The sequence below is a fragment of the Bos taurus genome, chromosome 12 (assembly GCF_002263795.3).
Source record: "Bos taurus isolate L1 Dominette 01449 registration number 42190680 breed Hereford chromosome 12, ARS-UCD2.0, whole genome shotgun sequence".
NCBI classification, from domain to species: domain Eukaryota; kingdom Metazoa; phylum Chordata; class Mammalia; order Artiodactyla; family Bovidae; genus Bos; species Bos taurus.
In genome coordinates this window covers 66,195,215-66,219,872 of record NC_037339.1, presented here as the reverse complement: position 1 = coordinate 66,219,872, position 24,658 = coordinate 66,195,215, and the positions used below count along the sequence as shown (strand labels likewise).

Sequence of the window (24,658 nt, the reverse complement as noted above, 5' to 3'; positions counted from 1 at the left end):
TGGAGATAGAAATGGCTATGTACTCCAGTATGTTTGCTTAAGAAATTCCATTGACAGAGGAGCCTTACAGTTCATGGGGTCACAAAAGAGTCAGATACGACTTAGTGAGTATACAACAACATTCTACTTCAAGAGAGAGTCATTCATTCTTACCTATGTATCCATTCATTTATGCATTTATATCAGTTTGGATTCATGGATTCTCATTTTATTAAACAAATTTTATCTTTTACTGTACATTTTTGTTTCTGATATTCTATTTATGCTAGATTTGTCCATTTGGAGCCTCTTCAATCTGGATCCTGGCTGCTGTTAATATGTCCCTATTATTATTTAAGAAATTCTTTACACACCTTCTAACACAGGGAAAGTGTTGCCTGGGAAATCCCATGGACGGAGGAGCCTGCTGGGTTAGAGTCCATGGAGTCACAAAAGAGTCAGACATGACTTAGTGACTAAAGAACAACTTTATAAGATATTCTAAGCTCATCCTTACTTTCACTGTCCAGACTCTGGAATCCTCCATTTCCCCAAGGATCTCTGGTTACCTTGACTGGAGAATTTGGCAATAGATACAGTAATTGATATTGATGTGATATGGCTTATACATATTCAACAGAGCTAGACACTGTATGTATGTGTGTGTCTACCTAAGTATCATGAATGTATCTGTTCATCTATCTATATTGAAAAGCCATGAAATAACATTTATAATCTTAAATTCAATACAACAAAACAAAGGTCGTTTTAGTATTATCACATTAGTATTACAATATATAACAGCTGGGAACTGGCTCCCATTATCCTCAATGTATTTTTTATTTAATCAATCCTAAAATATCAGAAAATGTTTCTAAAATTGCTAACACATGGCACTACCAACAGATAAATCATACTAATTTTGTTCAATATTTGTTTATAGTTACTGATCATGAGTGTAATGGGGTAGGGGACTTTGACTACTGGTTACATACAGTGAAATGCACAAATTTTACATGTATCATTCTGTGAGTTTCAGCAAACATAAACTCCCATAATTCATACTCCTATCAAGATATAGAACATTACCACCACTCTAGAAAGTTCACTTGCCCACTTTCCACCAAGCACTAGTGTTCTGGTGTTTTAACCATTAGATTATATTGCTCTTTCAAACACTTCATAAAAATGACATCTTATAGTAGGTACTCCTGGTCCTGTCTTAATTCACTAGGTATAATATTTTGAGATTCAGATATGTTGCATGTATCAGCAGTTTATTCCTTTGTATTAGTGTATAGAGTTCATTGTATACCTACACCAAAATTTGTTTATTCTTTTTGTTCTTCATGGATATATGTACTTTTCCATTTTTGGCAATCTTAAATAATGATAATATGAGTAATTATGAACAAATCTTTTAAGGAGATATATTTCCATTAAGTTCAGTTCAGTCGTTCAGTTGTGTCCGACTCTTTGCGACCCCATGAACTGCAGCACGCCAGGCTTCCCTGTCCATCACCAACTCCCGGAGTTCACTCAGACTCACGTCCATTGAGTCAGTGATTCCATCCAGCTGTCTTATCCTCTGTCGTCCCCTTCTCTTCCTGCTCCCAATCCCTCCCAGCATCAGAGTCTTTTCCAATGAGTCAACTCTTCACATGAGGAGGCCAAAGTACTGGAGTTTCAGCTTTAGCATCATTCCTTCCAAAGAAATCCTAGGGCTGATCTCCTTCAGAATGGACTGGTTGGATCTCCTTGCAGTCAAAGGGACTCCTAAGAGTCTTCTCCAACACCACAGTTCAAAAGCATCAATTTTTCGGCACTCAGCTTTCTTCACAGTCCAACTCTCATATCCATACATGACCACTGGAAAAAGCATAGCCTTGACTAGACAGACCTTTGTTGGCAAAGTAAAATCTCTGCTTTTGAATGTGCTATCTAGGTTGGTCATAACTTTTCTTCCAAGGAGTAAGCGTCTTTTAATTTCATGACTGCAGTCACCATCTGCAGTGATTTTGGAGCCCAGAAAAATAAAGTCTGACATTGTTTCCACTGTTTCCCCATATATTTCCCATGAAGTGATGGGACCAGATGCCAAAATCTTTGTCTTCTGAATGTTGAGCTTTAATCCAACATTTTCACTCTCCACTTTCACTTTCATCAAGAGGCTTTTGAGTTCCTCTTCACTTTCTGCCGTAAGGGTGGTGTCATCTGCATATCTGAGGTTACTGATATTTCTCCCAGCAATCTTGATTCTAGCTTCTGCTTCTTCCAGCCCAGCATTTCTCATGATGTACTCTGCATATAACTTAAATAAGCAAGATGACAATATGCAGCCTTGACGTACTCCTTTTCCTATTTGGAACCAGTCTGTTGTTCCATGTCCAGTTCTAACTGTTGCTTCCTGATCTGCATACAGGTTTCTCAAGAGGCAGGTCAGGTGGTCTGGTACTCCCATCTCTTTCAGAATTTTCCACAGTTTATTGTGATCCACACAGTCAAAGGTTTGGCATAGTCAATAAAGCAGAAATAGATGTTTTTCTGGAACTCTCTTGCTTTTTTTGATGATCCAGCAGATGTTGGAAATTTGATCTCTGGTTCCTCTGCCTTTTTGAAAACCAGCTTGAACATCTGGAAGTTCACGGTTCACATATTGCTGAAGCCTGGCTTGGAGAATTATGAGCATTACTTTACTAGCGTGTGAGATGAGTTCAACTGTGTGGTAGTTTGAGCATTCTTTGGCATTGCCTTTCTTTGGGATTGGAATTAAAACTGACTTTTTCCAGTCCTGTGGCCACTGCTGAGTTTTCCAAATTTGCTGGCATATTGAGTGCAGCACTTTCACAGCATCATCTTTCCGGATGTGAAATAGCTCACCTGGAATTCCATCACCTCCACTAGCTTTGTTCATAGTGATGCTTTCTAAGGCCCACTGGACTTCACATTCCAGGATGTCTGGCTCTAGGCACGTGATCACACCATCATGATTATCTTGGTTGTGAAGATCTTTTTTGTACAGTTCTTCTGTGTATTCTTGCCACCTCTTCTTAATATCTTCTGCTTCTGTTAGGTCCATACCATTTCTGTCATTTATCAAGCCCATCTTTGCATGAAATGTTCCCTTGGTATCTCTAATTTTCTTGAAGAGATCTCTAGTCTTTCCCATTCTATTGTTTTCTTCTATTTCTTTGCATTAATCGCTGAGGAAGGCTTTCTTATCTCTTCTTGCTATTCTTTGGAACTCTGAATTCAGATGCTTATATTCCACGTTCAAGTTCAGGAGGGGCGGCGGTGAGGAGATACCTATTGTCCAAGGTAAGGAGCAGCGGCTGCACTTTGCTGGAGCAGCTCTGAAGAAAGACCCCACATCCAAGGTAAGAGAAACGCAAGTAAGACAGTAGATGTTGCAAGAGGGCATCAGAGGGCAGACACACTGAAACCATATTTCCATTACTCTTGCGTAAATATCTAATGGTATAATTGCCAAGTGAATGAGGAGGATTGTTTATAACTCTACGAGAAAATGTCAAAACACAACCCATAGTGATCATACCATTTTAAATGTCAATCAGAATGTATGAGTTAATCCACATACATACTCAGCAACAACTGGTTCGGTTAAGTCCTTTTTCAGCTGAGTTATTAAAATGTGTGAAATAGTATCTCATTACGGTTTTGATTTACATCTCCCTGATGACTAATAATTTTGAGCAACTTTTATGTGCTAATTGACCATTCATATATCTTCCTGTCGGGAGCCGCGTTAGGCATTACTGACAAAATGGAGGCACAGCCCCAGACCCCTCTCCTCATTCCGCAGGCACGGTCCCGGATGAAGGAGTTAGGCCTTGTAATTCTGACTTGTCTTTTCCTCTCCTCTGCTGAGTTGACTGAAAAGGAATATTAAGGTGCTTATTGTTCTTGAGAGGAGCATGAGAAGGCACAAAGCCTTCTGCAGCTGTGCTCAGAGAATAATTCATAAAGTTAATCACTGATATTTGTTTAAGGACTTTTACAAAAGAGTATTCCAGGATGAGCACATAGGCTGTAGTTTGAGGCCATGGGAGGGATTGCTATCTGAAGCCTATCTGTGAGGAAAATGTTTACAGCAAAGGAGTTTACTGAATTTAGGGCTTAGAAATAATTAAAATAGTTAGAAGTTAAAGATTTAAGGAATGTTGTAAAGTTAGCATATTTTACTATAGCTTATAGAAGTTAGGAATTTTTAGAGACACTATAGCTAGAAGCCTTTTTAAGAGATAGTGAGCTCAGGATGTTAGGGGCAAACAGGATTTAGGAAGATAAGTAGTAAACTGAGGAATGTAGCATGAGTTACAATGTAATCACAAGTTAACTATAGGACACATTAGAGGAGGTAGATAATAGATGATAAAGCTGATTCCCAGAGAATCACTAAAGAAGGAACTCTGTTTGAAGAGCAACAATGATTTATGGACATAATAAATCTGGGTGAGGGGGAACTGAAAATGTCAAACCTCTGACCTAATGCTTTTGTAAAAGTATAAAAGAAAATCTTAAACTTGAAATAAATAGGCAGTCCAAGAAAACTGAGAGGCTGTTTCATTGCTGACACCGTTCATCTCTTCAGGTTGAATCCCTGGCTGCTGGAGCTGGACTCCAGCATCTTCCTTTGTGACATAAGTGTCTATTCAAATTCTTAGCCACTCTGTTGGATTGTCTTCTTTCACAATTAATTCGCAGGCCTTCCTTTTATAGTCTAGATAAAAGACTTTTTTCCAATATAATTTTTATACATATTTATCCCAGTGTGTGACTTTGTACCCATTTTATGTTTTTTAAATAAATATACATTAACTTTTGATGCTACTTAAAAAGTTCAATGGCATTTTTAGCAAATAGCAAATTTTAATAGCACTTTAAAAAGCTACAGCTATTGTTTTCTGTGCCCTAAGTCAAGAAGATATAAATCTGTATTCATTTAAAAGTTGTACAAATTTTGCTTATATTTAAGTTGGAGAAGGAAATGGCAACCCACTCCAGTACTTTTGCCTGGAAAATCCCATGGACATAGAAGCCTGGTAGACTACAGTCCATGGGATCGCAAAGAGTCGGACATGACTGAGAGACTTCACTTTCTATGATCCATCCATGAATTGATTTTTATGGATGGTCTGATATATACATACATGCACACAAGAATACATACTCAACTGAACATTTTTAAAACCATTTGCTGACAGTACTTTTACTTACCAATTGGATTGCTTTAGCAACTTTGTTGAACATTAATTGACCTTACTCTTTTGTTTCAGTGATTTATTCATCTAATTTAATGCCAATTCCATTTGTATGGTATACTATAGCTTTAATTTAAACATCAATGTAAGATAGTGAAAAGCCATGCAATCATAAGCATTGTTTTCAATATTTTTGGTTACTCTATGTCCTTTATATGTTCATATAGATTTTTAAATCAATTTGTCTTTTCCATAAAACAGACTGTTGAAATTTTGATTTGTATTGCACAGAATCCTGACATTAATTTGGCAGAGCATTGACATCTTAACAACATTGTTAAAATCTATAGACATGGTATTTTTTCCAGTTATTTAGATATATTTTACAGGTTATAGAATTCTTATTAGCAGGTATGATTTTTTAAAATATTTTAAAAATATAATTTCGTTGTCTTTTTCTTATACTGTTTCTGAAAAAAAATTCTTGTTATCTAGTTCCTTTCAAAATTGTTTATTCCTGTTTAGTTTTTGAACAGTTTGCTCTGATACCTTTAGGTCATTAAATATTCTTTATATCATGCTTTGAGAGTGCTCATCTAATTTATTCTTGAATTTATTTGATTTCACCAAATTCAGAAATCCCTATATGTTATTTATTCAAATAAATTTTTTGCTCCATATTTTTTCCTGTTCTTCTGCATTTCCAATTATATGTTTGGCAAACTGTGTCTCACATGTTTCTGAGTTTTGGTATTTTGTTTTTTGTTTTTTTTTTTCCTTTAATCATTCTCTTTCCTTAGGTAAAGACAATTGCTATTGATTTAAATTCAAATTTACTTACTCCTTCCAATCTCTCTCCGATAGTGTTAAAATCATCCTAGAAAATGCTTAATTTTAGATATTTTATTTTGAATTCTACAGTTTCTATTTTGTGTTCTTGATACATAGATAGTTAGGAAGATATTATTTCATATCTGTTTTCTCAATAGAAACATATTTTCCTTTAGGTCCTTGGGCATATTTAATGTGGCTACTTCAGGGTCTTACACACTAACTGTAACGTGTGTACATCTCAAGTCTATGAGTTCTTTAATACAACCTGTCTTTTGTTTTGACTCTAAGTCCAATTTCTCATTTTCCTTGCCCTATATGTCATTTTTAAAACTAAAATTTGTGGATATATTATAAACTTAGATTATATTGTTTTCCTCTAAAGAACATTTTTAGGTATGGCTAGCAGTTATTCTCAGGACTGACTCCAAGCACTGTCTCCCATACCACAGACAACAGCTAAGCTTCACTCAGTTCTAGCTTTCGAGCTGTTTGTTGTGCTAGGAAATCTGGAGTAACCCTCATCAAGTACAGTTCAGGGATTAGTCAAACATTTAAGGAGATTTCATATGTGGATTTGAGGTTTCTTTCCTCTGTGGTTTCCTCCCTTACTGGCTTGACCTCTTACTTTCAGACCTCTCTTGTACTTTCAAACCTCAATATCTGAGTCTTCAGTCTTGGATTTGGCTTGAGTTCTAGCCATCTGGTGTCATGTGAGCTGGGAGTGTCCTCTGACAGAAAGCCTCATAAGTATAAATGTCACCCAGCACAATTATCTTCCTTTAAGGGTCAAATCCCCACAAGCCTCTCAGCTTTCCTTTCATTATTTTCCTATGCCTGTTTTTATATTTTTCTAAGTTTATAATCTTTAGTTCCAGCTTTGCTGCTATTCCTGGAATTGTAACCAAGTCATTCCTTTTTTTATATGTCATTATAAGGTATTATGATTCAAATATTTTCAGTCTATAAAAACTGCCGGTTCTTTTTCTTACTCTGCCAGGAATAGTGTTATGACTAAACCGACTTAGCTTCACTGTAGCTTCACAGCAGCTACACTATACATACACATACACCTTGACACCATGCACAAGTATATAACTTTATTTAATCCTGAAAATAACATTGGGGATAAGCACATGTATCCCATTTACATTGCAGAAAGCAATACTGAGAGATATTGCTGCTTAGGCAAGTTCAAAAAGTTCAGTACAGTAAAGTCAATCACAGTCATATCACATTCTATTACTATTCATTCTCCACCCCCGTTTCAAGAATATACATCTGAAATCTATAATCTGAAAATGTTAACACCTTGATGAGTACCAATTGAACAGTATAACTTGGTGGTTAAGGTCATAGGCTTGAGAATCAGAAAAACTTGGTTTTTAATCCTGCCTTATCACCTACTATCTTTCACTTCACTATCACCTACTATCTTTAGGTAATGAAAAAAATCAATGAAAGGAAAATGATATTAATAACATAAAACTGCTGTGAGGATTAAATGTGATATATCATGTGGACTAGCTAATGATATAACTATCAGAGTTTTATTCTAAGATACCAAGAATTTAATCTTGCAAAAGAATTTTTAAAAAACTGTCTTGTGATATATGTATATCAGACTTGATCTATCACAGCTGGATAAGTAATCCCTATAAAATACAAAATGAGAAGAAAGGGAATGAAAATTTACTGGAACTGTACTATATGCCTAACACCAAGATAGAAATTTTTAAATATATTATTATATTTTATTTTCACAGCACACTGTAAAGTAAATATGACTTTACTTTTCACAAATAAAATGATTTAAAACTTAGAAAACTTAAAGTAATTTATCCATCAACATAAACCGTTATCTCAGATACTATTAGAGCCTTAGTCTGCCTAACACATTTCACTTCCCCATGTTACAAATCTGAACTATAGTGAGTGCTGTGAGTGAGTGGTGAGTACCGACTCTTATGAAAATGAAAATAATTAAAACATAGTCTGTTCTTTAAATGCATTCTGAACTTCCTTTCCTCAGTCTCTCTCCTACTTCCTTCAACTAACTGTCCTAATTTTCTTTCTTCAAAATTTCATGCCAATGTAATTCAACTATAACTTGATCCTGCTATATTTCTCTGTATTGATTTATTTCAGTCTTATTGGATTGGTGCCAAAATGTAGTTTTATGTTCTTCAAAAACCTTTTACATAGCACATAATCACATATTATACTGTTTTAGGTGTTGAGAAAGTGAATTAGACTTATACAGTCTTATTCGTTTTCTCTAAAGATTTTAACTACATTGATTTTATTAACTCTCATATGATCACTTACTATTTTACCCAGCTAATGCATTCTGTCCTAGCCCATGTTTCCAACAGTTCTGAAGAATGGTCTCAATTAGAACACTGCAGAAGGGCCACCATATTGATACTTAAAAGTGGTTCAGCCATTAGAAAAATGGTCTTAAGAATAGGAGAATAAATGTCAGATAGTATATGTAAGATTGTAAACATTAGTTCTGGAGATACTGAAAGGACTGATTCAACAGAAATGAAACAGCAATAAAGGGAGTGGAGACACAGTTACATATAATGATAATAGATGAAGGGTGATTATGACAGTGGATTCTACTCAGCACTCATTCTTTTTATACTAAAAATGGTTTTACTCAATTTATGACACTTTGTACAGCTTAAGTAGTAATTTTTAAGAGATTAAATAAAAGATTAGGAAGCAAAATGAACCATCCATCTCAACTTGCAGAAAGTAAAAAAAGATACAAAGAAGATTACATCACAGATCAGAAATGAGAAGAAATGAATTTGATTCTCGGCTTTGCCTCTAACATTTCAGGATATTACTTAACAATTATTTTACCAAGAGGATCATCTGTTTTTTACACTCTTTTTAAAAATTGTTCCCTAATTTAGGATTGGTTATCACAAAACATATTTGTGAAGCATCAAACAAAAAGGACATATTTTTTTAATGAGTTTTACATGCAGCCAAAGGCTGTGACGAGAGCCCTTCTCTAATCTTTGTTATCTCTGCACAATAGTCTTTTCCGTGTACTGGCAGTTTAGCAGACTGCAGCACACCATATGAAGTTTGTGACAAGATGCAGAAAGAGAGTTGGGTGATAGAAAACATTTCCTTAGCTCTCACTTTTTCATAACTCAGTGACTTATAACTTGTGTTAAGTGCTGCTTCAACTAACACATAGTTTGTTGTTTTGTTACATTTTTTTTTCTTATTTTTCTACCATTATCTCCTTAAAATATTGACTCCAATCTCTACATTGGTTTGGTAGATGTCAGAAACTAATATTAAGGAAATTTTATTCTTGTTTAAATAACTAACTATGATGCTTGTAAGTGCTAGGAATTCTAACAAAACCTAACAAACATAGGAGAATATATGAAGCTGGAAAAGATCTCTGATTGAATCTATGTATCCTAACATGAAGTTTCTAAAACTTGTTATAAAGAAAGAGGTCCACCTAGTCTTAGGGTGAGAATCAGGTAATTCTGATAAAAGTGGGTGTGGGAACATTAAGGGCTTGAGGTACTTGTGATTATCATTTTCATTCCCCTTAACAATATTTTTTTCTCTTTTACGTGATCACCATTTAACAGGAATATATTGTGATAGTTCAGAGCATCAGTATTTGAAGTGAATGCCTGAGATCAACTGTCTGGTATTCCTTAGCACTTGCATGGCCTTTGGCAAGTTTCCCGAGATCTCTGTTCCTCAGTTCAAGTGCTATCAAGATAGTCAAATGCTGTCTTAAAGGGCTGCTCCAAGGAATAAATGAGATAATATATGTAATGGCTAGAACGGGGCTGGGATAGTATCAATTACTCAATATATTTGTTACTAGGTAGACTTTCTCTGTGGAGAAGGAAATGGCAACCCACTCCAGTGTTCTTGCCTGGAGAATCCCAGGGACGGGGCAGCCTGGTGGGCTGCCGTCTATGGGGTCGCACAGAGTCGGACATGACTGAAGTGACTTAGCAGCAGCAGCAGCAGCAGCAGACTTTCTCTGAAGATTGGGAAAATTAACAATGAGTGAGAAAAATACTGTTTATACTATAACCCCTACTTCTACTGTCTTTTTGTATCTTCTTCTCAAACAAATCCAACAAGCCCTAGTTCAAATCTATCACTTACAACAAGTTTATCACTTTTCTGACTTCCAAAATATTTATTATACAATCTGTTTTAGAAAGAGGTCACACACTACTTTATGCCATGTTAAAAATATTTTATATAGGTATCATTTGTCTCCAATACATTTTTAACATTCTTAAGAGGAAAAGTTTCTTATATTGGTTTTGTACTTTTAGACTTTCTTGGGAAAAAAATTAATTCTCTGCTGGATCTCTGTCCACACTTCTGAGTATAACCAAATTGGTAGAACACGGACTGGGATTTCATAAATGTCTTTCTCAAACCACAAATGAAGAGTGAGTGTATAGTCTCCAGACATACTAACATTAGAAGTCACTCATGTCACAGTCAACCACAAGGCATCGGTCATAACTTCAACTACTTTATAGCACCTGAATCCCTGATTCATTTATCAATAAAAGATGGACAGAGAGTGAAACTTAGATGTCAATGAATTTCAACTGACTTTTTATTTTTGGAGGAGTTGGGGAGGATGAAATTTAATTTGCTTCACTTTCTTCTGAAATCATGCATATAGAAAAGAGACAAGTTGTGGATGAGATGAGAAGTAAAATATTAAACATCATACTTGAATACACTATATGGATATTGCTAGGGAGGCAAGTTATATAAACTTTAGAATTACAACATAGTATTAAAAGCCCACATAAAATCTCTTTTTGTTTACTAGGAAAAAATAGAGAACTTCACAACTAAAGAAAAATATTTCCTAATGAGAGTATATGATAAATTATATCTTGATTTTTAATTCCAATATTTTTTGCATATTTAAAAACTTAAGACCAGTTCCCACTAGTAAGCCACAAAGGCAAAAATCTCATAAACATATTAACAAATTGATTTCAGTAGAGTACATATGTAATGTCTAAGTTGAATTTAGTCTAAGAATGGAGATTAGTTAGTATTAATTAGTATAGTTAATCATATTGATAGACTAGAAGAAATCATATGGTCATAATAATACATTAAGAAAATCCATTTGATAAAATTCAATATTCATCCATTACAAAAATTCTTAGCAAACTAAGCAAAGAAGAGAACTTTATTTGACATTAGATATGCAAAATCTATAGAAAATTTCACATTCATGGATGAATAACTATAACTAGCATATTGATTTTGGAATCAAGACAAGAAGAATCATTACTTCCACTTATTATTTAAAATTATAGGAAGTTCTAGACAATTCAGCAAAGTAAGAAAAATAAATAAAATGCATAAGGATTGGAAAGGAAGGGGGAAAATGACCCTTTCACTGGTAATACCATTATACACAAAAAAACTTACAGGTATATTTTTAGAATTAATTAAGGAGTTCTACCAGGTTGCTAGATAGAAAACTGGCATGATAATAAATTACATTTATACTTAGCAGCAACAGTAAGGAAAATAAAATTTTAAAACATTATAATAACATCACTTAATATCAATTTTAAGACGTCATCCAAGAAAATTATAAATTTTACTGAGAAACATTAAAGATACTAAAAAGAGTTAATCAACCAAGATATATACCATGTTCATCACTTTAAAGTTGAAATATGTGAATGCGATGTAAGTATACTCAAAATCCCCATAAATTTGGTAGACTTTGACAAGCTGATTTTAAAATACATATGGAATTTCAAGTATCCAAACACTCGAAGAAGAACAAGGTTCAAGAAGACATATACAGACTTCTTATAAAGATCTACTAATTAGCACACTATGGTATTCACAAGAGGACAGACACTTGGACCAAGGAAACAAGATATAAAGCTCAGAAACAGACCATTCATTTATGGATATCTGATAAATGAGATATTTAGTACTACAGGGTAGTGGAGAAAAACAGACTATGCAGAAAATTGTTTGGAGCCCAAGTGAAAATCCATTGAAACAAAAAATAAAATAAATGGAACTTACATGGCCCTGGGTATAAAATTCATGTCAAGGTGCACCTTTATGTGAAATACATATCCATAATATTTTGAGAAAAAAATTTTTGAGAGTAATACCTTTATTTCCCCAGGGTAAGGACTAATTTCTAAATCACAAAGCACTAATCATAAAGTAAATGACAGATAAATTCTACTGTACAAAAATCATGAATACCTATGCATCAAAATTCACCACTAAGACAGTGAAAATGAAAATCACAGTATGGGAGATTTGTTAAATATAATTAAAGAAGGACCAGAAAAAACAAACAACAAAAACAACCATAAAAACTCCTACAAGTATTAAGAAAATGACAAGACAACCTAGATGAAAAGTGGGCACTTCACAGAGAGGGAATACAAATAACCAGAAGCCATTAGTAATGAGGGAAATGTTAATTAAAGCAAGCAAGAGTCCACTATAAACTGACTGCACAGAACTTTTAAAGTCTGACAATACAAATGTTAGTGAGGGTGTGGACAACAAGAAGTCTCATTGCATAGGGTGAGAGGATAAATCGGGACAACCATACTAAAATGTCACATGGAATTATCTAGTAAATTTGAGAGTATGGAAAACTTATGATCCAGCAGTTTCACTCCTCTGAATACATTGCAGAGATACATGTGCTTATGCGACAGTATATATCATGCTCAGTGGCTAACTCATGTCTGAATCTTTTGCACCCTGTGGCCTGTAACTCGCCAAGCTCCTCTGTCCATGGGATTTCCCAGGCAAGAATACGGGAGTGGGTTGCCATGTCCCCCTTCAGGGGATCTTCAAAACCCAGGGATGAACCCAGGCCGCCTGCATTAGTTGGTGGATACTTACCACTGGCTTTCCAGGTGGCACCAGTGGTAAAGAACCCACCCGCCAATGCATTAGATGTAAAAGAAGTGGAAGCGGAAGTGAAAGTCGCTCAGTCATGTCTGACTCTTTGCGACCCCATGAACTGGAATTCTCCAAGCCAGAATACTGGAGTGGGTAGACATTCCCTTCTCCAGCAGATCTTCCCAACCCAGGGATCAAACTCAAGTCTCTCACATTGCAGGCGGATTCTTTACCAGCTGAACCACCAGGGAAGCCCAGATGTAAGAGAGGTGGGGTCAATCCCTAGGTTAGGTAGATCCCTGGAGGAGGGCACGGCAATCTGCTCCAGTATTCTTGCCTGGAGAATCCCATGGACAGAAAAGCCTGGTGGACTACTTTCCACAGGGTCGCAAAGAGTCGAACAAGACTAAAGGGACAGCCCAGTACTTTACCACTTAGCCACCAGGGAAGCCCCAACAGTATATACATAAGACATACATTAATATATACAAAGACAGCATTGCTCTTAATAGTCCTGATGTGGAAACACCCAAATGTCTATGAGCAGAAGAGATGAAAAAACTGTGTTACAGTCATAAAATATTCACAATTAAAGTGATAAACTGCAGCTGTATATATTAAAATAGATTGAACTTACAAACATAATTTGGAGCATCAGATGTCAGAACACACACTGAAAAATACACAGCGTATGATACTGTTCAAAAACAGACAAAACTTTGTTATTTGCATATATAGATGAAAATATATTTATTTTAAAATGCAAGGGAATGATTCTCAGTAAAGTCAAGAATATCAGATACAGCTGGGAAAATGGAGAGGGTTTGTAATCTGGCAAGAGGCCCATGTTTCTTGAAAAAGATGTTTCTACAATACTAGCAAAATTCTACATCTGATTTGATGGTGTTTACATGAAGTTTACTTCATATGAACTCATTATACTGCACATATATGTTTCATGCTATGTGTCATGTTTAAGGACATATACAAATAATTCTCTTTATATAATTGTAGCTATGATTGCATTTATGTAAATTTATGTAAAATTATTAGGATAATTTTAACAGCATCAATATATAAATATCATTATTCAAAATAAATAGAAAGATTGACTGTAGCTGCTATGTGTATCAATGAAATCTGAAGCAATATTTGTCCCACCGTAATTTATTGAAAGTGAATATGGCCCAGAATTTGGGCTATACAGGCCCACTGGATGTACTAGGACACAACAGTGAACAAATAAAAAATTTACAGATCTCAGGAAAAAGCAATATGTGCCTTGTCTTCAAATCTTGTTCCAACAACTGCTATTTAGAATAAAAAATAATTTCCTTATGTCATACATCAATTGTGGTTGGTAACACTGTCCCCCAGATACTAATTTCTACTATAAGACTGCACAACTTATTCCAGTAGCATACCCCAATAATTCAGTTACTCAAACACTCTTTCAGCTGAAATTTCTCTTAATGATTCATAAGCCACAAAAGTAGAAGTAAAAAATGAAATATTAGTACTCTCGCTAGGATTATCAACACATAAATTCAATCACATATCTGTTAAAAAAAAAATAAGTAAACTACTTACATAATCCAGAAAGGAAACTAATCAAAAGAAAATTTTGAAAAATATATTCATACGAAGTTCTTTATCACATAAAGTATAGGAAATAGAAAAAATAGGGTAGCTACAGAATTTTATTTTGTGTAGCCTAGAGCTGACACTGATTACTGTAAGTTCAATTACTTGTGGTCCTCTTTAGTTTAATTAAATGTTTCCAAAAAATATAAGTTAAAGCCTTCCATCTGGACCTTTATCAATCTCTTTTCTCCTCTAAAATACTTTTTAAAAAATGAACACAATTACTATAGAATCTGCCAGGTTGTATTTGATTTTTCACTGTTTTTCTTTTTTTCAAAAAAAATTAATATCATCTTCCTACACATCATTTTCCTATTCCAAAAACTGGCATTGTGGTTTCCTAAGCTGCTGCTAAGTCGCTCCAGTCGTGTCCGACTCTGGGCGACCCCAGAGACAACCAGGCTCCCCGGTCCTGACACTAAACAGGTTGTTCTAGCAAAGAACTCGCATACTTCATTGTGATTTTATTCCATCTGGTGCAATGGTGCCATCTACAGGCGTGACTGTGCATTTTCATCTGTATGCCTAAAGATACAACAATGTATCTAGTGAGGCTATTAAATATTAACATTTTGAGATAAGTTACCAGACAAAAGGGAATAGGTTTAATGTGGACCTTCCTTAAAAATGCTTAAAATCAAGATAAAATTCAAAATCAGCACATGTAGAATAATTTGAACTGAATTAATTCCTAAATTGTGTGACTTGATTTTTCAAAACAACAAATTACACCAGTGACATAGGAGAAAAAAAAAAGAGGTAAGTGCTGAGTACCCTTACTTCATCTTTTCTCTTCTTGCCACACCTCCTCTCCTTGTGAGGCAAGTATTAACTGAGCCACATTCAAACTAGTTTCCTCAGGCCACACTGTTGACGTGTGTGGCAGGGAAAGGATTCAGATCTGTGGTCTCTGACCTCAAGGCTAACCTTCTTTCCTTTCTACCACAGTCATAAGTCTCAGGGGAAATCCTCCCACAGCTTCAAATAATGGTGAGAGGGTCTGGCACCCCCGCTTTTCTAAGATAGCTCACAAAAAGTGTCTTCTGTGTAGCTTTAAAATACGCATTATTACCCACCAACTGCTGGGCTCCGCCGCACCGGATGTTTTTCTTGCAAAGATACACTATAAATAAAAATTGTAATAAAGTACAATCCAGGAAACAGCTGGTTCCTGGGATGAAGGCAAACAAATGACTAAGCAGTTAATTATATACCCCTTGATTTCAATGCTGGGTGAATTCACCCTTTCTAGAGAGAATAGGAACATTCAATGAGTAACCCCAACTGACAGTATCTTTTCATGCCTGAAACTAAACTAAATACTTTTCATACTCCTCCAACCCATGCTGTCTAGTCACAGCTTCCCTATCATGGGAAGGAAGAAATATCTTGAAAGGAAACATAATTCCCTACGATTCTCCCATCATTCATCAAGGCTTTCCTTGCATATGCATGCATTCAGTCAACAAATACTTCCCAGTACAACCTTTTGCCATAGGCAGAGGACACATAAGTTTGAACAAAACAGTCCTTACCCACAAAGAACTTACAGTAGTAGAAGGGTTAAGCGTGGGAGACAGTACAGTCAGACATAAATAAATTACACATTTTAAGTTATCATTAAATATTTATTAAATAAAGTCCTTTCTGGTTAAGAAAGGGGCTTCCCTCGTGGCTCAGACAACCAAGACTGCCTGCAATATAGGAGACCCAGGTTCAATCCCTGGGTCGGGAAGTTCCCCTGAAGGGAATGGCAATCCACTCCAGTATACCTGCTTGGAATATTCCATGGACAAAGGAGCCTGTGGGCTAGAGTCCATGGGGTCACGAAGAGTCAGACATGACTGAATGACTAACACTTTGTACACTTTTCTGGCTAACTTAGCCCTTATTGACCCCTCGCTCTGATCTGCCTGATGTCCAGAGCGCTTACACTGTGTAACACTGTCTGGCCAGGTAGGCTTCTGGAGGGAATGGGCAGTGGTTTATCCACCTTTGCTATCCTGATATAATCTGGGAAGGACCTGACCCAACAACTACTTCACTAAATGCTGGTTGCAATAGAAGAAGTAAGAGGGAGGGGTCAGATGAGAGAAGAAGGAAGAAGTCTAGGAAGTGAAAGAACAAAAGAAGGAGAAGAAAGGGGGTATCTCATTTGAACTATTCTTTGCTTTAGGAAAAAGAAAGGATTTCTCACTTGTGAAAAAATAACAATAATAATAATCTTTTCTACCTCAGTGGAACCTGAGTAGAAAACCAGAAATCGCGGCAGAGGTAAGTGAGAACTCTGGTCCCCCTGCAAGGAGTGGGAGAGCTGCTGAAGGCAGAGTCCTGTGGGAACAACAGCAGGAGGGCGCTTCACATCCTGCCTCCATATTTTCATTACCACGGGTCCCAGGATTTAGGTGCCTTTGGTCAGCACACGGCCTGTGATTCCTTGTATATCTTTTTTTTTTTTTTTTTTCCTTTGGTGGAAAGGATACTATAAAAATGGGAGTATTAGAAGAATTCAAGGAAAGAAAGGGACACAGGAGAATAAGGAGTCACGTTGCTTGTTCTCACTGATCCACCAAGAGCAAAGCAAGCTCTGGGCTGTTGTGGTTTCTCTCTTGAATGGGTGGCCTCTCTAGTTATTCTATTACACACTCATTTCTGCTGGTCTTTTTAAACTAGTGTTGAAGACAATTAGGATAATAAGGATGCAAGTCATGTCTACGATGTTCTTGAAATCTTCCAGATGCTGACATGGAAAGCAGCAGACCCCAGGTGTTTGCCATCCTCACATATCGTGGCATTCTGTCAACAGATAAAGTGACAGCAGGACACCAGCTATTAAAAACAATTGCATCCCAACAAGAACTTGAGAACAAATTCCAATATTACATTTGTAAAATACTGACTATGATGTCAGACTCCTTGTCCCATATACTCTGTTGAAACTGAATTTACAAAGTCTGTAAGTGGGAGATTAGTAGATACAGATATGGATCTATATATACAGAGACATAAAGAGAAACATATAAATACAGTCATGTATGTGATAGAATGTCAAAAACACGCTAGGTATCCATGAAAGCTATATTAAACCTTTCAGCTAAGGTTTCAAAACCTAATTTAAAATTGATAGGATTTAACTCTGGGCAGGAGCAGGTATTTTAAATGCTAAATTAACTGAGTATCAAAAAATGCACTACTTGTTTCTAAATGAATCTTGATTCCTAAATTAATTAGGTTATTTCTAATCCAAAATGTCTTACTTTCACACGAGGAGGAGTTACTGGAAGAAATTGAATAGGATCCGTGCCTGGCACCTTTTCTAAATGCCCTGCTTTGTATCCAAGACTTGGCAAACCTCATCTGCCCCTTCCTCCCCACTCTACCATCCCAGAGATGAAAAACACGTGTGAGGACCCTTCTGATCCTGACCCTATGTGCTCCTGGATCACCCAGGACTAACCATCTTGCACCAACCACCTACTAAAGAATACGATGCTGTTCTGTGAAAGCTTTGTACTTCAGTGAGGTCTAAAAGTTCTCGCTGTCACACTAAACAAGAGTTTGAGACTTGGCAGCCCAATGTGCGGTCGCCTCTGTACCACAGCAGCCAAAATCTTGGCAGTCAGTCAAAAGCTAATGAAAATTTCAAAGGTACAAAGCTCTTCTCACAGCGCTGGAGAAGCGAGAGAGCTTTCAGCAGGATCATAACAGGTGCATCAAAGTAATCCAAAAGGGGAAAAAAAAAAAAGTGGCCTCTTGGACCAAGCAAAAAAAAATTTTTTAACTGTAAAAATTAACATATACACATAAACCCTGTTTTATATATGTCAAAAAACTCCTTTCAATATTCGGCATGTAATTGTAAGATAATCAAAACAGATCTGCCTGAACTTTAAGAAGTCATAAGTATCAGATTTTTTTTCAGAATTAAAGAACAAATGCACATGTATATAGCTTGAAATGCCTCACTTTGGAATTTCTGCTTGAAATCACAGAAATGTAGCAGCTATACAACACTTTGGTCTTAAACTGCACAAAGTGTAATTTTAAGAAGCAAAACGTATGTGAGAAACAAGGATTGTGGACTTTATTTAAGCTCTGTATTTCCTGACAGCAATCCAAAGAGGTCAAGATATTTTATACCAATATGCTCTTGGCAACTGAGAAGAACTAATACAAGCAAGAGCTCTCTGATTTTCCAACTCCTGTTTCTCCATTTCTGCTACTGGAGTTTACGTTATTCTAAAAATTAAGTCAGTGGTGGTACAGGACTAACAAAAATCAAGAAAGCCATTCTCTCTCTGCTGGTGGATAGGATAGGAATGCTGAAACAGAGCAATAAGGAAGTACAGAAGAGGAACTCAAACCACATGGCAACCTGTGGGATACTGGACAATATACCAAACAAAAATGGAAGAAATGCAAGATTAGAACATGACAAATCAGAACTTAATGTTGATTCTCAGCCTCTATTTCCCCACTTGGAAAACATAAGGATACTTGTGTGCAACTCTGTGACCCCATGGACTGTAGCCTGCCAGGCTCCCCTGTCCGTGGGATTCTCCAGGCCAGAATACTGGAGTGGGTAGCCTTTCCCTTCTCCAGGGGATTTTCCCAACCCAGGGATCAAACCCAGATCTCCGCCATTGCAGGCAGATTCTTTACCAGCTGAGCCGCAAGGGAAGCCCAATAAACTCTAAAGCAACAGCATTTTTATACTGACAACTTGGACTTCTCCAAGCGTTATTTGGAGCCTATGCAGAACGTTCACAGCGTTTTCTTCATTGAAAGTACAGATCTTTTCAATTCAACACATAAAGCCAGCTTTCAGGTGCTGCGCTTCTGCCTTATTCAGTCTGTCTGCTCTGTTCTGTTTCACTCGACTCCTCAGACCGCCTGGGAGCTTCGGCTCTGGCTCATTACACAGCAGCTCCACACCGTGGCTACGCTGAGAAAACGCCTGAGAGTGAAAGCAGCTGCGTGTACTTAGACTTTGCTGTGATGCAGTAACATCACTGAGGAAAGAAGATGTTAGCAACGTATGACTGTCTTCTATATATGGCTTCGAGCGCATAGAACAACATTGGACGCTTCCATTTAGAGCAGAATTATTTAACACAGTCTTTATTTCAGTGGATCGTAATAATGATTTTGTTTTGACCACAGCAGCATTTTATTCAAGGCAATTTGTACCAGAGACATAAATGACCGACAATCACTACAAGAAGCAATCTCTCAAAAAATACTTTAAATATAAAGTTGCTTTGTATTTATGATATTAGGTTATAAAACTAAAGTAGATAGTGAGTGCATGAATTTTGTAACCACATAGTTATGGAATTTATAGAAATAACACTGGCTTTGTGGTCAGATTTGGGTTCAAGTCTAGTCTAAGCTTAGCCATTGACTGGCTCCGATAGGCAGGTAAAAGTACAATCCAGAAACAAGGGAAATGAAATGACTAGTTCTGCGACCACTTAGGAATCAAAGGTAAAAGAAAAAAGAAGCAGCAGCAGTAGAAACAAAATTGCTGGTACTTCTTGAATTATTTCCCAAAGTATAATGCTGCTTTATTAATTAATATTTGATTGAAGGCGTTCGCAGTCATTTACCTAAAACAGAAATCCTCTCATTGCAATGCATCTTCTATACATATGTGTGTGTGTGTGTCCATTTCCTTTATTGACAAGTTTGTGTTACTTATTAATTTATTATGTAACCTTCTCTTTTCACTTTGGATAAAAAGTATAGGATTTGAGAAGGAGATTTAGGGTTGTCGTAAATCTGTTCAGATAATGTCTATGTGTATTTATATTATGTCAAAAAAGTAAAAATATTTCTTCTCAAACTTAGTGGCCAAATCTTGGATGCTTTTTGAAAATGAAGATAACTGGGTCAATTTTCAATGACTATGAATAATTAGGTTTTAGAGGAGGACCTAGAAGTCTGTATTCTTAAACTCTAGGTATATCTGATATTAGTTGGTCTCCAAGCAGGCTTGGAGAAGCACTGACTTATTAGCAAAAATATACTTCGCTTTGAACACTTGAAAAACATGCATTGAATTTATTGAAACTCTATTATAAATATTCCCACAAAAACATTGCAAATATAAGCTTTGATGTAATGTAAAATTCTGATCATTGGTAACGCTGATAATATTGCTAAGTTAATTAGTTCATTTGCTTGGTTTCTTTCTCCCCATGTGTGCATGCTCAGTCCCTTCAGTCTTGTCTGACTCTTTGTGACCCTATGGACTATAGCCCACCAGGCTCCTTTTGTCCATGGGATTTTCCAGGCAAGAATACTGGAGTGGGTTGCCATGCTCTCCTCCAGGGGATTTTCCTGATCCAAAAACTGAACCTGCATGTCCTGTGTTTCAGGCAGATTCTTTACCCACTGAGCCACCTGAGAAGCCCTTCTTTCTCCCCACTTCCTACCAAACTGTGTATATATACCAACTTTAAAAAAAAATTATATTTCCATCCCCCATTCCCACTAAATAATATATGTAAAGCTCCTAGATAATTTTTAGTTAAAATTTCTATGGGATTTTCTTGTGCTCAATGGAAATCAGGCATTTAAAAACAAACAAACAAAGGAAGCACTATTTTGGTCTACTTCTAAAATTTACTACTTAGTCTTGGAGAAGTAACTCAGCTTGTCTGAACTTCATTTCCTGTTCTGTAAAAGTGGGAAAATACATCACAGGATTATTTTAAGGAACCCAAAAGTAATTAATGGTAAAGGTCTTTAAAAAAATAAAGAAGTGTTGCAAGACTGTGAGGCATTATCCCCTGTTATGCACTTCCTTGAATCATGCTATTTAAGAATTAATTTTTGGTTATTTTAATGTAAAACTTAAAGATAAAATGAAATTGAACATAGTGAAATTAAATTAAAAACAGAAACTTATTTCTCCTAATATATGGAAAAAACAATTCACTAAAGAGGAAATACACTTGTCAATGACTCATACAAGACAAAATATGCAATTTAAACTTCACTAAGTATTTCTCCATATATTAGTAAAAAGAACCTTAGTCCACTTTTGAAGAACAAAATTTTAATGAATTCTCATCTTCAGTTGCAAAGCTGAACAAAACTATGGTACTTAATACAAGAAGAAGATTCCTGGAAACCCTCTGCCACCTAGTATACAAAAGTCATCCTCGGGATCCTTACTCTAATTGGTCTACATGCTTGTAACTGGTCTTCAGAGAATTATCTTTGAGTGTGTCCAGGTCAGATGTGAAGTTATAATTTGGAGTGGGAATAATATACATACTGCATTTTCTAAAGAGCATCCAGCCTGAGAATCAATATAGCATTTCATTTTCATTTTAGCAGCACTGTAAATTAAAGTCCCATTTATAAGTGTTTTAATATAGCTCTAAGGGACTCTTGGGCACGTTTTAGTCTTTCATTAATATACGCCTCTTGTGTGTTGCAAGATACATGTGAACTGAATAAGTCCCTTCGACCGTTCAAAGTGCTAATTAATGATCCAATAAAGCAAAGCCTAGGGTATGTTAACGGCAGCAAAATACAACTCTTTAATTTGGAAAATAAAATATTAAATTATCCCTTCCAATAGCTCTTAAGCAAATGCATAAACTAAGTATCAAGGGATTAAAGGAAATCACAAAGATTCTTTAACCATATATTTACATGTAGAATATTTCCCTGCTGTCCATTTTCAGCCTTAGAGTTAAATACTGTCAGCTCAGATTTGCATGTGGGTGGAGGGTAGACCACGAGGGTGGGCAGGAAGGAGTTTGTAAAGTTGTACTATTAAAATATTTTTGAAAGTAAAGAGGCAACCATATCACATCCTCTCTCATGGCCCTACTAATTTTTGAGCCACCCACTTTTCTGACAGTTTGCCAAAGGCAGAAGAGAGAGAAAAAGAGAGTGAAGGCTATGCTTTGCCATGTGGTTCAGAGAAGTAATGATTCCGCCAAATGCTAAAAAGTCCACAGTGAAACAGTTCAGCACACTGCTCTTCCTCTTTGCTCATTCCATGACCTTCCATCCAGGAGAGGAAGCAGGTAGAGCCCTCATTTCAATGTGGCCTGCAGGGTCCTGTACTGAGATCCCATTTCCTTTCCTTTAGCTGCCTCAGCCTGAATCAAAGTTCACACCTGTACATCTCCAGAAAAAATTTAATCTAACTGGCAGGTCTTTCTTGTGCTTCTGCCCTCTTCGGGACTCAAAGTGGGCATAATGACTTGTTATGCTAATGGGCTATACAATTATTAAATGGTTCTTTGAGATCATTTTCGCACATCAAAAGCTATTAATATGAGCAAGAATTATCAGGCAAAGTCCAAATAAGAAAAAGAATGATTTATCTCTCTTTGTTTTAAATTCAAGTCTTTTGATGGCTCACAGTAACTAGTAGCTGACAGTGCATCAGCTAAATAAAACATTAGCCTTAAGCAAGAGATGTCAAGAAGTTCTTCCAAATTACTTGTCATGATAGGTGGTTGGTGAGCGCTGGGATGAAAAATCAATGTCATAACTGCAAAGTGTATGTCGGCACGTGGGCGTGGCAATGGGACTCCACGGAAAAAAGATCAGCTTGAGGACAAAAGTACCAGTGGCATTATGATTTCATCTGGTAGTGAAAACAGGCAAACATACTATTCAGAGATTAATTGGACCTTAAAACAGTGACTTTTTTAAATGCCGAAATCTATGGTAAGAAGGAACATATATGTCACAAGGCAGTGCATAGATATATACATACAACCAAGTGTAGGCGGGTATACATGCAAAACCAAATGAAAAGTCTCACAAAATAACATTTATATTTACTGAACAGTATACTCTGCTTTAGTCTGTTCTTTTTCATTAATAATTAAAAAGTAAAGGTGGTTTTCGGAGAAGGCAATGGCAACCCACTCCAGTACTCTTGCCTGGAAAAATCCCATGGGCAGAGGAGCCTGGTAGGCTGCGGTCCATGGGGTTGCTAAGAGTCGGACACGACTGAGCGACTTCCCTTTCACTTTTCACTTTCATGCATTGGAGAAGGAAATGGCAACCCACTCCAGTACTCTTGCCTGGAGAATCCCAGGGACGGGGGAGCCTGGTGGCCTGCCGTCTATGGGGTCGCACAGAGTTGGTGGTTTTAAATTGATTTCATAACCTTCTGAGGGACCACAATTCCACAATTTGAAAAATATTCAGCTATCTCCAATTATTAACTTTTATTGCCAGGATGAATCATCTAGACTAATATCTCAATACTGACAGTACTAAAAAGATGTATCAGCGATAATTCTTATAAACAAAATTTTTAAAATTAACATTCTGGTTTCAATTATAATTACCAAAATTATACAATCCATTGCTAAGCACTTTGTGTTTCTAAATACTTCTTACAGATAATTTGAACTATTGTTAAACTATCTGCTTTGTAAGAAGGAAGCAAAAAACACTATCAGTTATTTATTTCCTTTCCTATTTTAATTGATTTACTCTTACATTAATGGTTGTTGTTTAGTCGCAAAGAGTCGGACACGACTGAGTGACTACGCACTCATGGGGACTACACACATGGTGTATTCCACACTTTCAGAGATGTTTTTTGAGACAAAGAGGGGATCTGCACATTTAAGGAACACAGCAAATATCTGTGTCATGGAAAATTATGAATGCTGGATAAAATTTGATATAATTCAAGCTAGCAAACAATTATAAACCTAGAAATGTGTTTAAAATGTCAGAGGGCTGAGGTTTTAAAGGAAAAATCATGTGTTTACAATGTCAGATGGATAAGGTTTCAAAAGCAAAATCAAAGAAACAAATAAAACACATTTCTGAAGAAGGAAAAAAAAGAAAAACCTGGGCCTGGATGTCTTAGAGATTTATTCCTACTCAAAATCTGGTTTAGATTTAGATAAAACCATAGAGAACTGCTTTCTTACTGTTAACAGTCTTGACATTTTTTCTTCAATGACCAGGCTATCAAAATCTTCCCCCATTATTTCAACACAAGGAAATTCAAACATTAGAGAAAACAGTAGCAAGACTGGCATCTA

The 24,658-nt window shown here is 36.2% G+C and overlaps 1 protein-coding gene across 8 annotated transcripts in view; it reads right to left on the bottom strand.

Annotated features, from left to right (window-relative positions):
- Positions 1-24,658, bottom strand: part of GPC5 (glypican 5) — a 1,584,132-nt gene that overhangs the window by 1,119,262 nt on the left and 440,212 nt on the right. Inside the window, exon 6 of one of the 8 annotated variants that reach the window (XM_059892046.1) lies at positions 17,204-17,411. Coding sequence (XP_059748029.1) covers positions 17,285-17,411 — 127 coding nt within the window. The 3' untranslated portion in view covers positions 17,204-17,284. 8 annotated transcript variants of the gene reach the window in all.